General features: G+C 37.9%; 2 protein-coding genes across 4 annotated transcripts in view; one reads left to right on the top strand and one right to left on the bottom strand.

The window, feature by feature from the left end:
- The window catches only part of tbcd (tubulin folding cofactor D), a 28,115-nt gene extending 10,543 nt beyond the window's left edge, over positions 1-17,572 (bottom strand). The window contains exons 1-39 of one of the 3 annotated variants that reach the window (XM_020932096.2): positions 17,111-17,571; positions 16,577-16,627; positions 16,401-16,498; positions 16,194-16,295; positions 15,962-16,108; positions 15,826-15,881; positions 15,495-15,627; positions 14,807-14,852; positions 14,598-14,730; positions 14,371-14,501; positions 14,237-14,297; positions 14,046-14,120; positions 13,827-13,921; positions 9,486-9,642; positions 7,911-7,968; positions 7,796-7,825; positions 7,501-7,586; positions 7,116-7,196; positions 6,943-7,016; positions 6,732-6,849; positions 6,585-6,645; positions 6,478-6,500; positions 6,380-6,411; positions 6,236-6,298; positions 6,078-6,154; positions 5,926-6,007; positions 5,730-5,848; positions 5,531-5,622; positions 4,764-4,904; positions 4,133-4,216; positions 3,898-4,056; positions 3,267-3,405; positions 1,217-1,338; positions 1,057-1,134; positions 906-992; positions 748-835; positions 533-642; positions 310-394; positions 62-203 (exon numbers count right to left, since the gene is read on the bottom strand). In XM_020932096.2, the coding sequence (XP_020787755.1) occupies positions 189-203; positions 310-394; positions 533-642; positions 748-835; positions 906-992; positions 1,057-1,134; positions 1,217-1,338; positions 3,267-3,405; positions 3,898-4,056; positions 4,133-4,216; positions 4,764-4,904; positions 5,531-5,622; positions 5,730-5,848; positions 5,926-6,007; positions 6,078-6,154; positions 6,236-6,298; positions 6,380-6,411; positions 6,478-6,500; positions 6,585-6,645; positions 6,732-6,849; positions 6,943-7,016; positions 7,116-7,196; positions 7,501-7,586; positions 7,796-7,825; positions 7,911-7,968; positions 9,486-9,642; positions 13,827-13,921; positions 14,046-14,120; positions 14,237-14,297; positions 14,371-14,501; positions 14,598-14,730; positions 14,807-14,852; positions 15,495-15,627; positions 15,826-15,881; positions 15,962-16,108; positions 16,194-16,295; positions 16,401-16,498; positions 16,577-16,627; positions 17,111-17,294 (3,573 nt within the window). In that variant the 5' untranslated portion in view covers positions 17,295-17,571 and the 3' untranslated portion in view covers positions 62-188. Of the gene's footprint in view, positions 1-61; positions 204-309; positions 395-532; positions 643-747; positions 836-905; positions 993-1,056; positions 1,135-1,216; positions 1,339-2,436; positions 2,523-3,266; positions 3,406-3,897; positions 4,057-4,132; positions 4,217-4,763; positions 4,905-5,530; positions 5,623-5,729; positions 5,849-5,925; positions 6,008-6,077; positions 6,155-6,235; positions 6,299-6,379; positions 6,412-6,477; positions 6,501-6,584; positions 6,646-6,731; positions 6,850-6,942; positions 7,017-7,115; positions 7,197-7,500; positions 7,587-7,795; positions 7,826-7,910; positions 7,969-9,485; positions 9,643-13,826; positions 13,922-14,045; positions 14,121-14,236; positions 14,298-14,370; positions 14,502-14,597; positions 14,731-14,806; positions 14,853-15,494; positions 15,628-15,825; positions 15,882-15,961; positions 16,109-16,193; positions 16,296-16,400; positions 16,499-16,576; positions 16,628-17,110 lie in introns of those variants that run through there. The other 2 variants (XM_055152861.1, XM_055152862.1) reach the window with 2 other exon arrangements.
- znf750 (zinc finger protein 750) lies at positions 10,235-13,610 on the top strand. The gene is made up of 3 exons (XM_020932106.2): positions 10,235-10,369; positions 11,690-12,901; positions 12,975-13,610. The coding sequence occupies exons 2-3, from the start codon at positions 11,700-11,702 to the stop codon at positions 13,480-13,482; spliced, it is 1,710 nt and encodes a 569-aa protein (XP_020787765.1). The 5' UTR covers positions 10,235-10,369; positions 11,690-11,699; the 3' UTR covers positions 13,483-13,610.
- Positions 17,573-17,634: the final 62 nt, after the last annotated feature.

Here is a 17,634-nt window from a genome sequence, read left to right as displayed (position 1 = left end):
CATTGACTGTGATAAGATTCAAACACCAGGGCTTACAAATAGGAACGACAGACAATGGAAAAACAGTTCTCAGTCTAGTTTTATTGTCACATTTTAATGTTTTGAATGTTATTTTTTAAATCTATAGTTTAAACCACAGGCACAGTTAATTATTTCAGTTCCACTTGGTTTGATGGGTTTTGCAATGTTCAAGTCACAGGGTGCTGCAAATAAAAAAACAAAATACAAAAAAACCCATCACATTTCATTAAGCATATTGTATATCCTCACAAGCTATCCACTTTTGTACATGTTAAATATTTAGGTTACCTTAGCTATCACTTGTGGCTGTGGAAGTCCCAACCAATCACAAATCTGATTTCTGTGGGTTCGTACAGTTGCGAGGTCGCTCTCCCTGAAGTTGAATAACAAAATTACAACCAAACACTTGCTTTTTATGCAAGCAATTAAAGGTACATTATGTACATTACATTTTACATTTAAATGTAAAAGTCACTTTTAGTTTTACTTTTAACATTACAAATATACCGACCAGTTTGTGTCACTTAACGAGGTCATGACATCATCCAGTATTTCGGGCTCAATGACATCATCGTAGGTCAGCAGCATCTCGTACATTTGGCTGGCTGTGGTCTTTCTGATCTGTAGTTTTAGAAAACAAACCCTCACATTTACTCAGGACAACAGAGCATTCATTTAAAGGCTATTTGGTGCACATTGGCGTCTGTCAACATCTTACAAACTCACCACAGGAAAAGAATGACAGAGTAACATCAGCAACTGAGTAAGAACTTTGTTTCTTACATCACCTTGGAACTGGATCAAGCCACAAAACCTGGAAGACACCAGTATTTAAAGTGGGAACATATATTCTGTCTACACATGCAAGAAAAAGTTAGACTTACACTGTGATGCATGCACGCAATTTGGGAATAACTTTAGATTTTTTGATTTCTTTGCAAAGGGTCAAAAGCTCCACACAGAACGGGTGACTGGAAAAAAGTGGGAGTTAAATTTAGTTTTTACAGATAACAATGATATTAAAAAAACACCCACTTCTCTTCTGTGGTGAATATTTCAAAGCAGTTGTTTGCAAGCATCAGGTTAAGCATCTTAAGGAATGGAATTGATACTCTGAAATAGACAAAATAAAACCAAATAAAGATGTAAGAAATTTGTAAAACTTATAAATCAGTAGATATTCGATTAATAATACCTGTCATTACGAAGATTGTCTCTAAAAATGCTTAAAAGGGACTCTCCAAATTGAGTGAGAGCAGTGCAGTCATTTTGGATGCCTTTTAGATACTCTAATAAACAATGGGAAGAGTACTGCACCTGGAAATAAAAATTTGAGAATGCAATTATAAACTGAATATAACACATTTTGGAAAGTACACTTTACAGTCTAGGAAAAAGAGAAGAAAATTTATAATCAAACATAAATGTCAGCTCTTACAACTCACTCTTTTTATCCTTTACTAAAAAAAAAAACACCTTAAAACATGGTAACTTTGATGAGTGAATTTAGGTATAGTACAGTGAAAGTATAATGTCACTCACTTACCATATATTTAGCATAATATATAACGCTATTAAGAAACTAAACTGCCGTTACAAAAAAGGGGACATAAACCTGGAAAATGTATTTAAATTCATGTTCCTTAATGACCACATCAATCATATTTAATCACTACATCAATATAAAAGTACTACTTAGACTGTTTATCATAAATTCAATGCTGAATCGTTCCAAAAAGCACTTAAAAGAGAACATGCAGTACTGTGTCATGTTGCTTAATGTTGGTTATTAAGGTAAAAGTTGAAGTGTAAGTTAATGCTTTGGCTCTCTGTGCTGTGTGAATAAACCCATGTGGAGTGAGAATGGTAAGCACTGGCTCAATGTTCGGCCCCAAACTCTGCACAAACATATCACTTTCTTTTGTCCAGAAACTACGTCTAGAGGAGCAAAAACAGACAAAGGGAAAACGTAACATGACACTAACTGATTGCAAAACTAAAATCAACTAATATCTTCAACATCAAAAAGCTATTAATGTGGTAAAGAAAAAAACTCAAAAAATTGTGGTTTTGCTTATTTGGGCACCGGTCCATTTCAGTTACGTTATGCAGGCAGATTTCATTAACTGCAGTTGAGGGCCCAGTCTTACGTCCAGGATAAAATCAAACAAAACAAGTCACTTTGAGAATTTGTTTAGCACGATTACAGTGAGGTCAAGAGAAACTTTTTGTATGTGTACCCAATCCAAAACTCAACTTGATATCAAAATTTATGTCAAAAGTCTAAATGAATGGATAACTGAAATACTGTTACAATAAACTTAAAGCCATGTTTATAGTGAAGCTTTTTGGTAATTTGAACTCTAGTCAGATGGCGCCCTCTGCTGGCCATACCCTTAATTTAGTGTGAACTACCTGTAGCGAATTGTGCAGCCTGTAAAACTTTCTCAGCATATGGTCCAAATCTTCACCGGTGAGATTGGCTCGAACAAATGAGGCACCTGTCGCCAGTATTAATAGTTAAGTAATCAACATTTTTATAGATATTTTCATGCTATTTCTTACTAAGATGCATGATGTTTATAATACAGATCCAGATCAGCCTTATTTCATCATCTTACCAGTGAGTAAAACAAGTGAAATGTATTTAATTTGCTTGCTTGTCCAAATATATGCAGATTTCATCATCTTTAATATACACATGCTTAGCTGACTTCACTAATGACTAAATTATGATGTTTACATTTCTTCACGAAACTCAATAAATGTGGAACTAAACTCGTTTGGAGCATATATCACATAGGGCTGCTCTCCAGTGTTATGTGCACCTGTTAAAGGACCATCTGTGCTTCCCTTAACAGCCCCTCTTCATCGGTGCTAGATCATTTCACACAGCACTCCCCTTTGTGGGAACAAGCTAAACTGGGTCTTTTAAGAGATGGGAGCTGTTTGGGAAAGGCCTAACAATTATCAGACCAATTACAGGTAATCAAAAGTGTATGCTTACATTCAGTGAGTTTAAGATTGTGTGTAAGATTGGCAGCGTGCATAAAATTTCAATACTAATTCACCTATACCTTGATCTAATAAAACTATCAAATAAATTAAACTAGTAAAACAAGTGAATACTAACATAGGATTATATGAATACAAAAGATGATCTGTGGCCTCTTTTGTTTTTGTGTGAGCAGGATAATCCCATTTCTATGACTACAGTGTGACTTGTCCATTCGGAGATGACCTACTGTGGACTCTGTGATCCCGCCCACGGACACAGTGAGGCCCAGCAGGGTGTGGTACTGATAGTGACTCAGGCCCAACAGGCGGGTGATGTACTGGAAGGCCTGGGACGGGGCTTTCCAGTTCAGAGTGGTTTTGGTCGCTCTGAAAAGCACAAAAACAAAATCAAAACAACAATGAAAGTTAAAGGTGTGTTGATTAATGATATGCTTATGTTGTGGTTTTAATGTCTCTTATTCTGTAAAGCACTTTGAATCACTCTGTGTACAAATTGTGCGATAGAAATAAACTTCCTTTGCCTTGCCTTAACTTTTATGATGGAGGGTAAGATGCCTACTTGTCTCCATGGAGATGTTATTGATTTTAAGACTGAAGATTCCACAGTATGGAAGTCAAGCAAATGTCCCACCAGACCAAATTACAAATCAGAGTTACAAGCCCACTCACAGTAAGAAGAACACATGTTTTTCAAGGTATAATTAAGTGAAGGATATTGATCAATGGTATATTGTGGATCATTCCAATCAATTATATCTCCATGAAGACAAGCAGGTTGCTGACCCTCCACCAGAAAAGTTACCTATGCTATAGACTTACAGGTGCACTATCTGTGAAAGATTAGTTTAATAAACTTACAAAGGAAAAATGGCCAACAGCTCCTCCTGGTGGGGAATGTGTGGTATTACAGGGTCATTGCTGTGGAGTAGCTGAAGGAAGATGTTGCCAGCGTGGTCTCTGTAGCGGTCAATCTTCTCTGCAGCCTGTTGTGCCAAGCAGCACATCATACGCCTGACCCTAATGTACAATGAAACATACATAAATACAAAGTGTACACAATTTAAATTTGCAATAAAATATTTTTCTAACTCACAAGTCCGGTGAAAGGATTTCTGGAGCAGTGCCAGACACTAGCAGAGTCACATCCATCAAACTTGTCATTGCCGCCTCTCTCACCCTGAGAAAATTTTTAAAAAAGAAAAATGGAATAATCAAATATTATGTATTTTATGAATGTCATGTTTTTATGAATGTCAAATATGTGTCATTGAGCTGGTATTTGCATTTTCCTACAGCGGATTCCATAAGTTTATACGCAAATGAGCTCCATGGCCCCAGGTAACAATTTGTTTTTGTGAAGTTGTCTGGTGCATTCTTTGAAAAGTCACACCCCAAAACATGATTTTGATACAACTCAGAATATATCCATATGATTATGTTTAAAGATATATAAAAGACATTATTTGATAGATTCAGGGGAATTTTATGCAAAAAAAAGAAGTATCATGTAATCACAAACAAACAACAAAAAGTCTAAATGTTCCTTAGATCACACCCATCCCATGTTGTTGGGACAAGTGACTAGCTCGGTGACATTCCTGGAGGGCAGGTAAGCTTGGCTTTAGGCTACAATTGAGACAGTCATGAAAAACATGTGGCTGTGTCCTTAGGTGCAAACAGTGCAGCATTCATGTTTGAGATGCAGAGAGAGAAAAGGCACTAACCAGGCCCCCACGTCCCCTCGACTATCAGTGGTGTAGTCGCTCATACTATTAAGCAACACTTCATACACCTCTGGAAGGTTTTCTGAGCATAGAACTGAATCTGGGCATCCATCAGCACAGACTCCAGCTTTCACACACACCCTGTTTGAAAAGAAATGACAAAAAATAAATAAACCTCAGTCAGGAAACAGTTACATTTCTAAGGAGCGGGCACAGGCAGAAACAAGGGGCAGTCATTCAGGTATGGCAGGAAAAGTAAGGATGATGTCGAGGTTTTATTGTAGTTTGAATAAGCAGGCAACAGGAAGCCCACACAAAGAAAGAAAAAAGAAGACCAAAATACACATTAAAAAAAACACAATACAAATGTGTCTCAAGTATTCATGGGTCAAATCAGGATTAGATTTTTACACAATAGAATGAAACTGTAAATTGCCTTTACCCAACTTGCAACTACTAATTATGTCATGTAGCAACAGTTATTATATTAGCTTTAAGGCTTGTGACTCCTCAAACATTAAATCTGAAAACCAAAAAAAGAGGTCAGAAATTAAGAAAAGATTCTCATTTTTGAGAGTATAAAATACCTCTGTTAAAGGAATGTATGTGGATTGCACTCTTACTGTTTAAAAGTACAACTAAACTTGAGTTGCCAGTGATAAGGACTAAACATGTTTACTTCTTATTTGTGGACATTTGTTTTAGAAATTTCAAATAAAGATTCTTTATACACTCCCTTTAATTCTTTGGCGATAGTCTGTACTTACTGAGAAATCGCCTTGATTGCATCTCTCCTTGCTTCTGTAAAGTTGCCTTCTTCTTGGCTCTTTACCGACATCTGTCGTAGGCCTTCAAGGATCTGATGTAAAACAGATTGAATTTAGTATAATAAAAATTACTGCAGATAAAATGGTCAGACAATGATTTAATGCTGAGAGCTGGACAAACCCTCTTAAGTTAACACACCTGCTTCATTTTGCTATGGATCAAAAATGTAGGCAAAGCACCAAGAGCCAGGGCAGATCCACAGCGTGTCAACATCTGTGGACTCTGGAGACCGTTGATGTACTGAGATATCAAAACATCTGGACACAAATGGACACAATTTTATGTAAATTATATTCACTGTTACGATAACTTTGTAATCTACAGGTTTCCTTACTTTGCACTTCAGAATTATCTTGGCCTGGTTCGATCTGGTAGTACTCCTCACATAGCGCAGATAATGCAGTGACAACAGAAGCCTAAACAAATTAAAAAAATATTAGCTAAATTAACAAAAACTTTTTTTTTTTTTTAAATAAAGAAACTAACCATAATGTTATCTAGAGCTCCACTGGACACGAGGTGAAGATTTTTTATGGTGTCATCAATTAACCACTGCCAGCCACCTGAAAACCAATGACACTTTACATAAGCACAGGTACATAACGTGGTTTGTTTGCAGTAAAATGGGAGACTTTGGGACTTACCAATGACTGGGTCATCCTTAACAGGCAATTTGGAAAGGGAAAGCTTTTCAATGAGACAGCACACTGCAAAAAAGCACCAAAGCATAACTTTCATAACCTTTAGCAGCTTCAATATCTAATCTCCTAATAATAATAATAAAGTACCTGCAGGTCTCATCAACTCTCCGCCGTAACCCCTAATAGAAACAAAATATATAAAATTTAAAAACAAAATCTTTTTGTAAAATTAAAAAAATAGTTACCTGTACTGCTTTCTGTCATGTATCTGAGGAAAATAAATTAATATAACTTATTCGAGAGCATTAAAGTTTAAGTAGAACGTATTTAAAGTAGTTAAAAGTTGACAAACCATCTGATGAATATTTTTCAATCCTTCTACACACTCAGAAGAAATTATGTCAACCACCGATCTGTCAAAACAAAATAAGCATTATCCAGTCATTTAAATAACTTTCATATTATATGATATCTTAACATAATGAATACACAATTATACCTATTGTTTTGCAGGCCCAGCTTATATAAAGCATGTGTGATTTCCGCACAAGCCAAAATGGCTCCATGGCGACTATGAAGGTCGATGCCCACTGCCACCGGTAAGAGCTGCGGAAGTACTGAAACCAAACAAGAAAGGATTTATATTGAATCATTATTTTTTATGAAGTTTTACACTTTAATACTAATGTACAGATAACAGCCACATTTACCTGTAGTTCCCATATATTCAGGGGCTTGTGGTGTCAGGTTGTGGAGTGCTTTAGTGGAAAATTCTCTTACAACACTGTCAAAAATAAACATCAGACATAAATATATAAAAAATACAATCATGATTAATCATAGATTCTGTTATGAGAACCTATAATATCTATATCAAGCTTACCTATCCCAGTGATTAATCTTCATTTCTATCAAATGGTCAATTAGTGCTTTCGTGTACTCGGGGAAGTTGGCTACATAAACACTGTAAAAGAGATTATTGGATTATTTCAGTAAACTTTATCTTTCTCAAACTTCATCATTATGGTTAAACAGAGGGTTTTAAATTGAAAAAACAAACAAACACACAAACAAACTGCATAGCACACTTTTTTAAACTTTATTATTTTTATTTCGAGATAACATTTTGCCAAAAAGCCTTCATCTGATCATTTTTCACTTTCTTCTTGCTTTGGACCACAAGGAGAGGCTTTACAATAATGACGAAGTTTGAGAAGAGTTGTGTACATTTCACCTCAAGCTATGAAGAATCAACATCCCATTCATACCTTATGTTCAGATAGCAGTTGCTGAGGTTACCAACAGAGTAGTAATCTGCTGCCGTCAATATGTCAATGCCATGAGGGAATGTCCCCTATTATAAAAAGAGACAGTGAGAATAGTGTAACAAATTAGCAATATGCTATTAACTAGTGGTCACTTTTATTTTTCATATAATTAAGCGTTTGACAGATACTAACAAGGCAAGTTTGAACAAGACTTGAATAAAAGTTATAAAGTATTTGAAATTACTGTAATTCTATTAGTCATACTGTATAAGTACTCAATACTGTGGTTACAAACCTGCCTGCCAACATTCTCCTGGAAGGCAGCCTGAAACAAAATGGGACATAAAGTTGATTTTTACCATGTAACTGTATCTCATGAAAAGCACAGAGTGGATGAGGAGAGGACTCACAGACGCAGCTCGGCGACAGTTCACATCTCGATCAAACACAGCTGTGATAACCAGAGCACTATGGACACAACAAGACACTGTAGCACATATAAGGAAAACACTGAGAACTGTTACACTGATAAAATGTTATGTTAAAGTGTGGAGATCTAAACCCGATTGGCCCTTCTTCACTTTGGCCCCAATCAACAGAAATCCGGCCTGCAGCTAAACTGTTTAGATTTACTCACTGGTTTGCCATGAGGCCTTGGAAACAAAACCAGTGCTGAAATCACCTCATTACCCTCAAGAACAGTTTATGATTTATATCTGCAGCTGCTACAATTAAAGTGTATGACTGTGTAACTCTGGGCATAACTCTGTGCCCGCAAGTCACTTAGTCCCACATTTGCAAAAGTGAGTTTTCTCCAAATGTCATCAAGCTGTGACGAATTGAGCAGGAACCAGCTTGTCTAAAGACGAGTGCCAAACGGCGACCGAAACCTACAGCAACAGGCGAAACCTGGCAGTCCTGCAGACGGGAGAGGGCGGGTGCTGTCGCGACTCTGGATAATACTACTTCAGGGGTTCAAACTGACTCTGTAGAGCTGGTCTAACTCTGCACAGTCAGGACCACAGGTCCAAACATGCTCAGAGCCTGCTCTCTGCTGTGAGCATGTTTGGCCTTACTATTGACAAAGAGGCAACGTGCAGCAGGACCTGGGACTGTCATGACTGCACTATGTATACAGTGGATATTTAAATCTTCCAACATTCTTATGTCTAAGACTAAAACCTCGAGAATTATTTATTATTCTCAAACAACTACCAAACAACAATAATACATTAACTGAATCTTCTAACATACAGAACATAAGAAAGGAATAAAGTTTTACATTGATTGGAAAGGTGTTCAGTCCCTGTACAGCCACTAAAAATATACTGCAGACCCTTTATTTTACAGTACTGTAATCAATGTAATTTCATGGTACTAAAGCTTAAAGTTAGGGTTAGAGGGGTTAGGTTATGTTCTCATCTTGTTACATTGTACTTGTTACATTGTACAATAGAGTAAGTACATCGATTTAAGAGACAAATTACAGATATCAATTTATCCTCACATTTATTCTATCATTCATAAATGGAATGGAGCTGATTTCTTTTGTTCTGTAAAATCCCATTGTATATATTATTTTATTAAGCCTCACAATACAGGTTTAACATAGACACTACATTAAACCAAACAGCAAAAGTAGGGTGAGACCTTTATATTGTTCACTTTTATGACATTGTCACAAGGGACTCCACATGGAAAGTAGATGTTTAGCAATAATCTCATGCAGAACATCGCTGTTTTTATGAGCTTAATGTCTGTGTACATTGTCCCTTCAAATCAAAATTAAACTAAACATGGACAATTTTTGCTCTTCTTAACTTAAACCAATCTTTATTCTCTGGGTCTTGTGACTAGTGTAGTTTGTGACTACAAATGAAATGAGCCCTGGCTGTAACCCACTCTTACCAAAACCTGAGAGAGGTAGAAGAATAATATTAAAGCTTTTAACTTTTAATGCTACAATTTAGTAAGTAAACTGTTACCTTGCGATCTGTATAACAAAAGGCGTGAGCTCCTTAGGTTCATAGGCCCTGGCGAAAGACCAGCAAACATAACAGGCAGCATCCCGCACATTGGAGCCCACACTGCAGGCTCCCCGCTTCTCCTCATAGGTCAGAGACTTGATGATCAGTGGCACAACTGAAAACAAACAGACATAAATACAATCTAAAATCTAAGGAAACAGTATTATACAGCCTTTTACTGTGCAGCACAATAACGGTTTATCAATTTTTAGTGGCATGTGGATCCAAACTTGTCACATGCCAAAGCATGCTCATGCTAGTGCCTGCCTCTTGTCCTCCTTTTCCACTGTGGGAAAGTAGTCTTGTAATCACCTGCATCCAATACCGATCAAAGCTCTATGGTATTCACTTTAAAAAGTACAGTTTAAAGGGTCAGATATGGTTTAATTTGGAATTTTAGTGCGACGTAATGAGTGGGACAAAAATTGTGTCATTGAGAGCACCATGGAAAGACCCTGATCACAAGGGATGCTATGGTTATTTACATTCTATAACAAAGAGGAAATGTAAACATAAACAATGCAAATGTCCCTATCCTCATCATGTAAATCATTGCTCCAGGCCTGACTAATATCAGATACATCACTGTTGCCTCAGGGCCCTACTGTTTTGGTTAAAGCCCCACCCACTGTGAGTGAACACCTCAGACAGGAGAAGTCACCACACCACTAACATCCCTAATCGCAGCGCACACATGCATGGTCACACGGAAGAGCTTACTAAGACCTTGGCGAGAAAAACATCCTAAAACCAAACTAAAAGTATCATCAGAGAATCATAGGTGTCTGGCAGTCCTTTCCTCCAGCGACAAACAGCTAACATCATAACTTCAACCTGAGCAGGTAAGGCAATAAATTATTTAATTAATTTGTTTGCTTAGAGGTTTATTCAAAAGGCAACCTGAATTGACATGAGGCTTCTATTAGTCCATCTGATGTTTTTGTCATGTGAATTTGTAGTTCTGATTATCTCATTATTTCACCTACCATTTGAGGAGGTGTGCACCTGCTGCAGCAACTTGATTGGTTTGTTGTGAAACAGGAGGATTTAATAACATTTGCAGTCACATGTGAAAAATAATAATGTAGAAATAAAATGGTACTGCTGTATTTTTTTAAAATAATTTAACTGTATAACTAACTGTTAATGTTACAAATTTAATTAAACACATTTATATACTGCATTTATCTGATCGTTTTGATGGACAATTAAAAATTCTTAATCTTTGAGAATAATATATTTTAGGTTAAATTGGGCTTTAGACTGAATTTGAGTCCTTAGGGAGTGGCTGTGCATGCTCCTACAGTTGAACAGAAACTTGAGTGACAACTTCTTGCGACAGCGCACGACAAGCCGGTTTCTCCAAGCAGCCGCCAGCACCTAGCCTCACTTAACTCACTGCTCCAGGTGATGCTTCATTTCAAAGGAGGACCTCAAGGGCTTGAACCTGGCAGTAAATAGTTAGGTTAATATCTATTGTGGAGGTATTGAAACTCAACATTTAACTGAAACTGTCTTGGTCTTTTTGTTATTGGTGCATCTTGGGAAAGGGAATTTCATCAGTCCGTGATGAATGAAGGATGAGTGCATCCCACAGGTGTAGTCATGGGAAGCAGGTGCCTTCTGGTTCCCACGCCAACAGCGCTGAGTTTAGTAGTGCTGCAAGTGAAAGCAAGTTTCTGCATGCCCTCCAGCTCCATGTTGATAAATGCTTAGTCTTGTTACACCTGCCGACAATATCTGACTTTCTATTAACCGTATGGTTGAGTGGATTGATATCAAAACTCACAATAACACATTTGTAGAAAGTGTCTTTTCAGCTAATACACACTGTTGTTATGCAAACATTTGACAGGATATTTGCATAAGAAGCGCTGTTTAACTTAAATCATGCCCCATGTTCAACCAAATAAGCTGGAAAAGAAATAAACTAGCCTCAGGGTGTAGTGTTTTAAGTGGTTTGAGATTTTTTCTGCCTTAGCAGCGAAAAACAAAGATGAGAAACCCTCTAGTAAGAATAGACGATCGGACCAGTTCGACTACTCTATTAATTACATCTTGACTGTCATACATAGAATTTAGGGCATAAGGCGCCACTATTATAAAAGCTGTGTGTATATTTGACATAATTAAGTAAATGCTTTGGTTTGTGTGTATTCAAGGTGAACCAGAATGGAAACTGCTCAGGAGCGAAAACCAAAGAGACCACACTACATTCCCAGACCACCAGGAAAACCATTCAAATACCAATGTTTCCAATGTCCTTTCACCTGCAATGAGAAGTCCCATCTATTCAACCATATGAAATATAACCTCTGTAAAAACTCCATCTCCCTCGTATCGCAGAAGAATGGGACAGCATCAAGACAGATCAAAACTACAGTCAAAGCTCTTGGGCCCAAAACTAAGGACAGTCCTATCCCCTCCCCAGCACTTCAAAATGTTGATAAAAACATGAATGGGGAGAACAAAACAGAAGAGGATAAGAGTAAGGAGGACACGGAGGAGGTAGACGTGGTATGTAATAGTCCAGACAACAAGGAGAGAGAGAGTTTGACCAGTCCAGTTGTTGATTCAGACAACACAGAAAATAATGAGCCAATGTCTCTGCCACGCCCATCCGCCTTCTCCCCAGTAACACCAACAGGAACTGAGAAACCTTCAGCAGTGAAGCTAGAAGATCCAAAGACAAGCACTTTACACCAGCCTGGCTTTCCATGGGGTACTATGACGACACCACCCGTCCCTTTAAAACCCTACCCCCCTCCAATGGTGCCTGAATACCCCCCATATATCCTAACAGACCAAGGCCTCTATCCGCCATACTACCTCACTGCAAACCACCACAGAAGTGATCCAAACTCCAACTCTTTCAGGCCTGAGTTCCTGGACCCACAAAGGCCAGTTGTACCTCAACCTGTTACCCCAACTTACCCTCCCCTCTTCCCCCCATACTCTTACCGATACTGCCCCTCTCTCCACCCCACTCCTCCTCTTCACTACAGCCTCTATAGACCACATGAACTTGCCATGCCAATAACGGGACCAAGATATCTTCCTCTTGACATGTATAGCCCAAGCCTTGGGTCAAAAGACTATGAGTTTTACTTACAAAGTCGAGCCAGTCATAGCACAGGCCCGGTAGAGGAGAACAACCAAGGGCCAAACAACGATAAAGCAACTAGACTGAGTCCTAAAGAGGGTTGTTCAGCCTCGGGGTCCCCTGATAGACCATGCAACTCAAACAATGTCCAAACAGATTCAGAGGGACCACAGTACACACCTCCTCTCTCACAACCCAGCTGCCCTGACTCAAGAGAAGAAAGCTCTGCTGAGATTTTAATGCAACTCAGAAGACAGCATGTGGACCCAGGGTAAGCTAAACTACTGATACTGTTTTGTTTTGTTTTTTAGAGTGATTCTAACTAGTCTTCTTAACATTTTCAGATCAGCTGATAAACAGCGTTCAGTGGTTACTGATAACAGAGAAGAGGTAGCACCACTCAACCTCTCAACAAGAAGCCATGACAAGGAAGATAGTTCTCCACTCAGACATGGCAGTGACAGTTTAGGCAGAGAAGAATTGCCTCTCAATCTGAGTATCCGACCATCTCATATCAATCCCTCAGTTTGGAGCACAACTGAAACCCCTCAGTGGGAGCTGGGTGTGGAGATGGATGAAGAGGAAGTTTGTGACCAAAGGCAGACAGCAGCACTAGCACTCTGTCAACTGGCCAGTGCTAGCTCTGCAACCTCTTATGATCTTAACAGAGGTGTCACAGAACTGGAAGAATCCTCAAGTACACTTCAAGAGAGAACAAAAAGTACAACAGAGACTGAGGCAAAGATAGTGAAACGGAAAAACAAAGACAAATATGAAAATGACAACCACAAGCCAACAAAGAGGGCAAAGACCACAGGACGGGCTGTGAGAAGGAGGCCTCGCTGCTGCTAACAGATCAACTATTGTAGAAATATAGGACTGATGCCAAAGGACAAAAATGTCTTACCCTGAACACTACAAGCCTCCACATGAAAATGTTATTTGACAATGTCAGGGTTAAAGCACTGAAATTAAATTATTCAAAGGGGAGCAGGTGTAACACGTCTATTGCCACAAGGATAGTAATAAAGAAAACTTTTATCAGAGGAATTATATCTACAGATGAAATGTTTATGTGGGTTGAAATGAACACTTTATGATACAAACTGTTGTTGCTAAACAATGCAAATGTATTTAGACATTGAACAAATAAAATATGTTTATATATCAGTCATCTGTCTTATATTAACACCTACCATCTTTCAGTCTAGAAGGGAGCAGAAGCCCTCTCCTGCCCAGTTCTGCCAGGGCTAAACAGCCTCCATGCCAAGCATTATCAGTTTCCTGAAAGCTTCATTAAGACATACAATCAAATGAAAAAAACAAAACAAAGCAAACTGGTGAATTCTACATATTGACAGTATGACAAAGAGAAGATGGATAAGATTTGATTTAAAACAGAAACGAGAGATTACCTGAAGCAGTCTAACACTGATCCAACCACCTCATCTGCCAGTTCTTTGGGAAGTCTTCCAGTCACACGCCCAATACTGAAACATAAAACAAGAGATTTTAAATAATGCCTTCATTTACATAGAATGAAACAATCTATTATTTTAAATGCAACTCTGAGGCTAAAAACAAGTTGTAAAAGATGCATAGCTACCCCTTAGCTGCAGACCACCGCACAATGGTTTCCTTATCTTTCAGTCCTACAAGAAGATGGTCTGCATACGCAAAACATGTTTAGATATGATTTTCTTCAATAATAATTTTTTTATACATAAAGATCAAACCAACCAATCACAGTCTCCACCTCCTCTGGAATATCATAGTCCTCATCCAATTCTTGTGGCTCTAAATTAGGACTAACAGGATATGACTGGGGCATGGATAGGTTAGCAGCAAGTGAACGACTTCCTCTTTGATATCTGAAAAAGGTTTGCATATTTAAGAATGTATAATTTATAGGTGATGTTTTAACCATTGCTTCTGGATACAAACAATACAGCAGATCTTAGTCTTACCTCCAAGAAGCCAAACGTGGCTTGAGAAAAGTGAGGCCAAGCCTCTGGGTTAGTTTTACTCCTAGTTTCCGCAGCATGGCTTGGTTACTGTCAGACAAGTGTTTCTGCTTAAGAGACTGAAGTACTGTAGGAGCTTAGGACAAAATCAACCACAACATGAACAAACAAAGTAACATGAAATAAAAATCAAATATGAAACTGGGACTTACCATACTGAAGGAGATCATCTCGTTTTCCATGCTTCAAGAGTTTGGCCTAGAATGATAACAAAATATTATTAATTTTAAAACATCAAAGAGATATATTTGATTTTAAACTATAGATCTGACAGAGAGGTGGACAAATATTTAAATCATTACAAAAATGTATGTAATGCAATGCTTCTTCTAGCCTTTTTACCTAAAATAACCCTCCTTGATCATAAACAAATCAAAAAGGTTGAGGTCCTTTAAGCTCACCAAGAGATTTTACAGAGCCAGAGTGCCTACAGCGACATTTAGAAAGAGGTAATACACAAAACCGCTTTCTAAACATGCAGTGCCAGTGGATTGGCCAACATTACCACTGCTCGAGGGCTGAATTACTTACTTTTACTTTGGATTTCAAGACTCTTGTGATGATAATAAAAGGAAATCTATGCATGTCTAAAAGGCATCAATATAATTTTTCAACAGTAGTGTTCATTTTTATTTAGTAACCGTTTAGCTTTGAGCACACACACAGCAGCAGGTGCATTCTACACCTGTTAACACTGCGTCAGGTGAAACGTACTAGTCATGTCTGCTCTTGCAGATTGCTTCCAGGACTTAATAATGCATTGCCAAATAACTACACTTGACTCACAGAAACTCAGCTGCTGATAATGCGGTATTTAAGGCCATGATTTTTATGCATTACCAGAGATTGCAGAATTCCATCCAGAACCATAATATCAGTCATAGACTGATCATTGGTCTGGGAAAGAATGGTAAGGCTCCAGTCTAAAAAGTCTCCTAGGCGCTTCTGCTTCACATCTGGGCGCGTCATGAACCTGCAGAGGCATGTTCAAAACAAGCTTTGAAGATTATACACAAACATGTAAGTGAAAACATGTAAAGGATTACACTGCCCTCTGGTGTTTGAGTATATTACAACTACAACTTAGTTGAAAACTAATATTTAAATTACTGGATTGTGTTCACCAAAGGCTTATATTTAACATATTACAATCATCACTTGTTATACTTACTTTGATACCAGTACTGATGCAGCATCCCTAGGAGTGTCACTTACAACCAGATAAGACTACAAAAACACAGTATTAATTTAGCATAAAGCATTATTTAACTCAGTAATTCATAAAATACTACAATATTGCCACTTACTTTTGCTATGCCTAAAATACGATCCATAGTTGACTCTCTCGCATGTCCTCCATCAGACTCTAAATGACCATCCAGCCGATAGAGGTCAAAGGGTATTAGGCAGGTCATTGACAGCCACAATAAAAGCATGTAGCGGGTTTCCCAGGTCTAAAAGATGGAAAAGTGATTAACACAATAATATCAAACTACCATAAAGTTATGTTAATCATATGTTCTTAGTTTTACACTTTACCTCGTTGTCTTTGGGATCTTGTCTTAATAGTAGGTCCAGAACAGGTTGAACATCAGCAACCTCGTGAGGAAACAGCTGCATGAAGACTTTATAGCCACGCACCTGGTCAATTGTGCACATTAGTTCAAAATATTCAAGAACATACACAGACTGATTTGTTGTTATGTTTAATGCACAGTATGCAAAATCTACATGAAACCAACAAACCTTGCAGATTATATAGAGAAACTTGAAGCTTAGATGGACTAACGACGGTGGGGATGTTTCACTTCTTATAAATTCCAGCAACATATTCACCATCCAATCTATTAGATGCAAAAAGTTGGTATTAGACATTAGACGGACTACCAACAAAATGGCAAAACTGGGAAATTATATGGTACCAAGATGTGGGTCAAGCAGATGTGGTTGCTCTTGATATCTGTTCATTATAACTGAAAAAAGATAACACAATTAATAGCAGTAAGACTAGGGCTGGATATCATTAAGAAGCTGTCGATACGATACAAACCTCGATACATAGGCTACGATACGGTACGCTTGAGCTACAGTGAGCTTTCGATTCGACAGGATTCGTTACAATATATTTCACATTGATTCGATATGGTTCAGTGTAAAAAAGGCTAACTCATGGTTGTTATACTAAAAGTTTACTAAGTTTGTGCGAAGTTATTTTACACAAAATAATTTAGTAAAATATACCAAAAATTACTCTTGACAATATATCGATACAGCAGTCCATGATATCGATACTGTATCATCACATTAAACGATACGATATATCGATATTTCAATATTTTTGCACACCCCTAAGTAAGACATCCCCAAAGTATTATTACTACTAACAGTAGTAGTAGTAGTAGTAGTAGTAGTAGTAGTAGTAGTAGTAGTAGTAGTAGTAGTAGTAAGCATCTCACCCAAAATCTTCTGCATTGTAACTTCAGTAGCTGTCACATCCCCGTGAATTTCTGGAAGGCTGGAGATGATTGTTTTGGTCTCATCGCTGTCACTGAAGCCTCCCAATAAACAGGTTTTAGCCAGAATATCCGAGTCTCCCCCTTCTCCTCCCGTCATACCTCCGTCGTTATCAGGTAAAGCCATTTTTATCAATCCGTCTGTTACAGAGGTATTTTTTGTAACAACTAGCTAGTTTCAATTAGCATGTGGTTTTTCGTTTTTTTAATGTAAACAGATACGCGACAATCGGTGTTACGCGTGGAATAACATACTAATAAGCTTATTGGCGATAAAGTAAAATGTATTTCTAGGTCAATTTAAAACACATTTTAGCATAATGACGAACAGTTTTTCCTAAGGTGTGCGGATGTCGTGTTCAGTCTAGTTCACGCCCATGCCTGGTATGGAAGCCCACTTAGAACAAGCAATCACGTGACATGTGAAGACAGAAACGTCACGTAAAATTAAAAATTCTTAAAGAAAA

This window comes from Boleophthalmus pectinirostris, unplaced genomic scaffold (genome assembly GCF_026225935.1).
Source record: "Boleophthalmus pectinirostris isolate CB_2022bp ecotype Guang Dong unplaced genomic scaffold, ASM2622593v1 HiC_scaffold_17, whole genome shotgun sequence".
NCBI classification, from domain to species: Eukaryota; Metazoa; Chordata; class Actinopteri; order Gobiiformes; family Gobiidae; genus Boleophthalmus; species Boleophthalmus pectinirostris.
The sequence above is the reverse complement of the archived record's forward strand: the minus strand, read 5'-3'. Positions and strand labels throughout refer to the sequence as shown.

Coding starts and splice junctions, on each gene's coding strand:
- znf750 (XM_020932106.2), top strand. CDS start 11,700: ATGGAAACTGCTCAGGAGCGAAAACCAAAGAGACCACACTACATTCCC. Junction 12,902..12,974: donor AGACAGCATGTGGACCCAGG/GTAAGCTAAACT, acceptor TAACATTTTCAG/ATCAGCTGATAAACAGCGTT.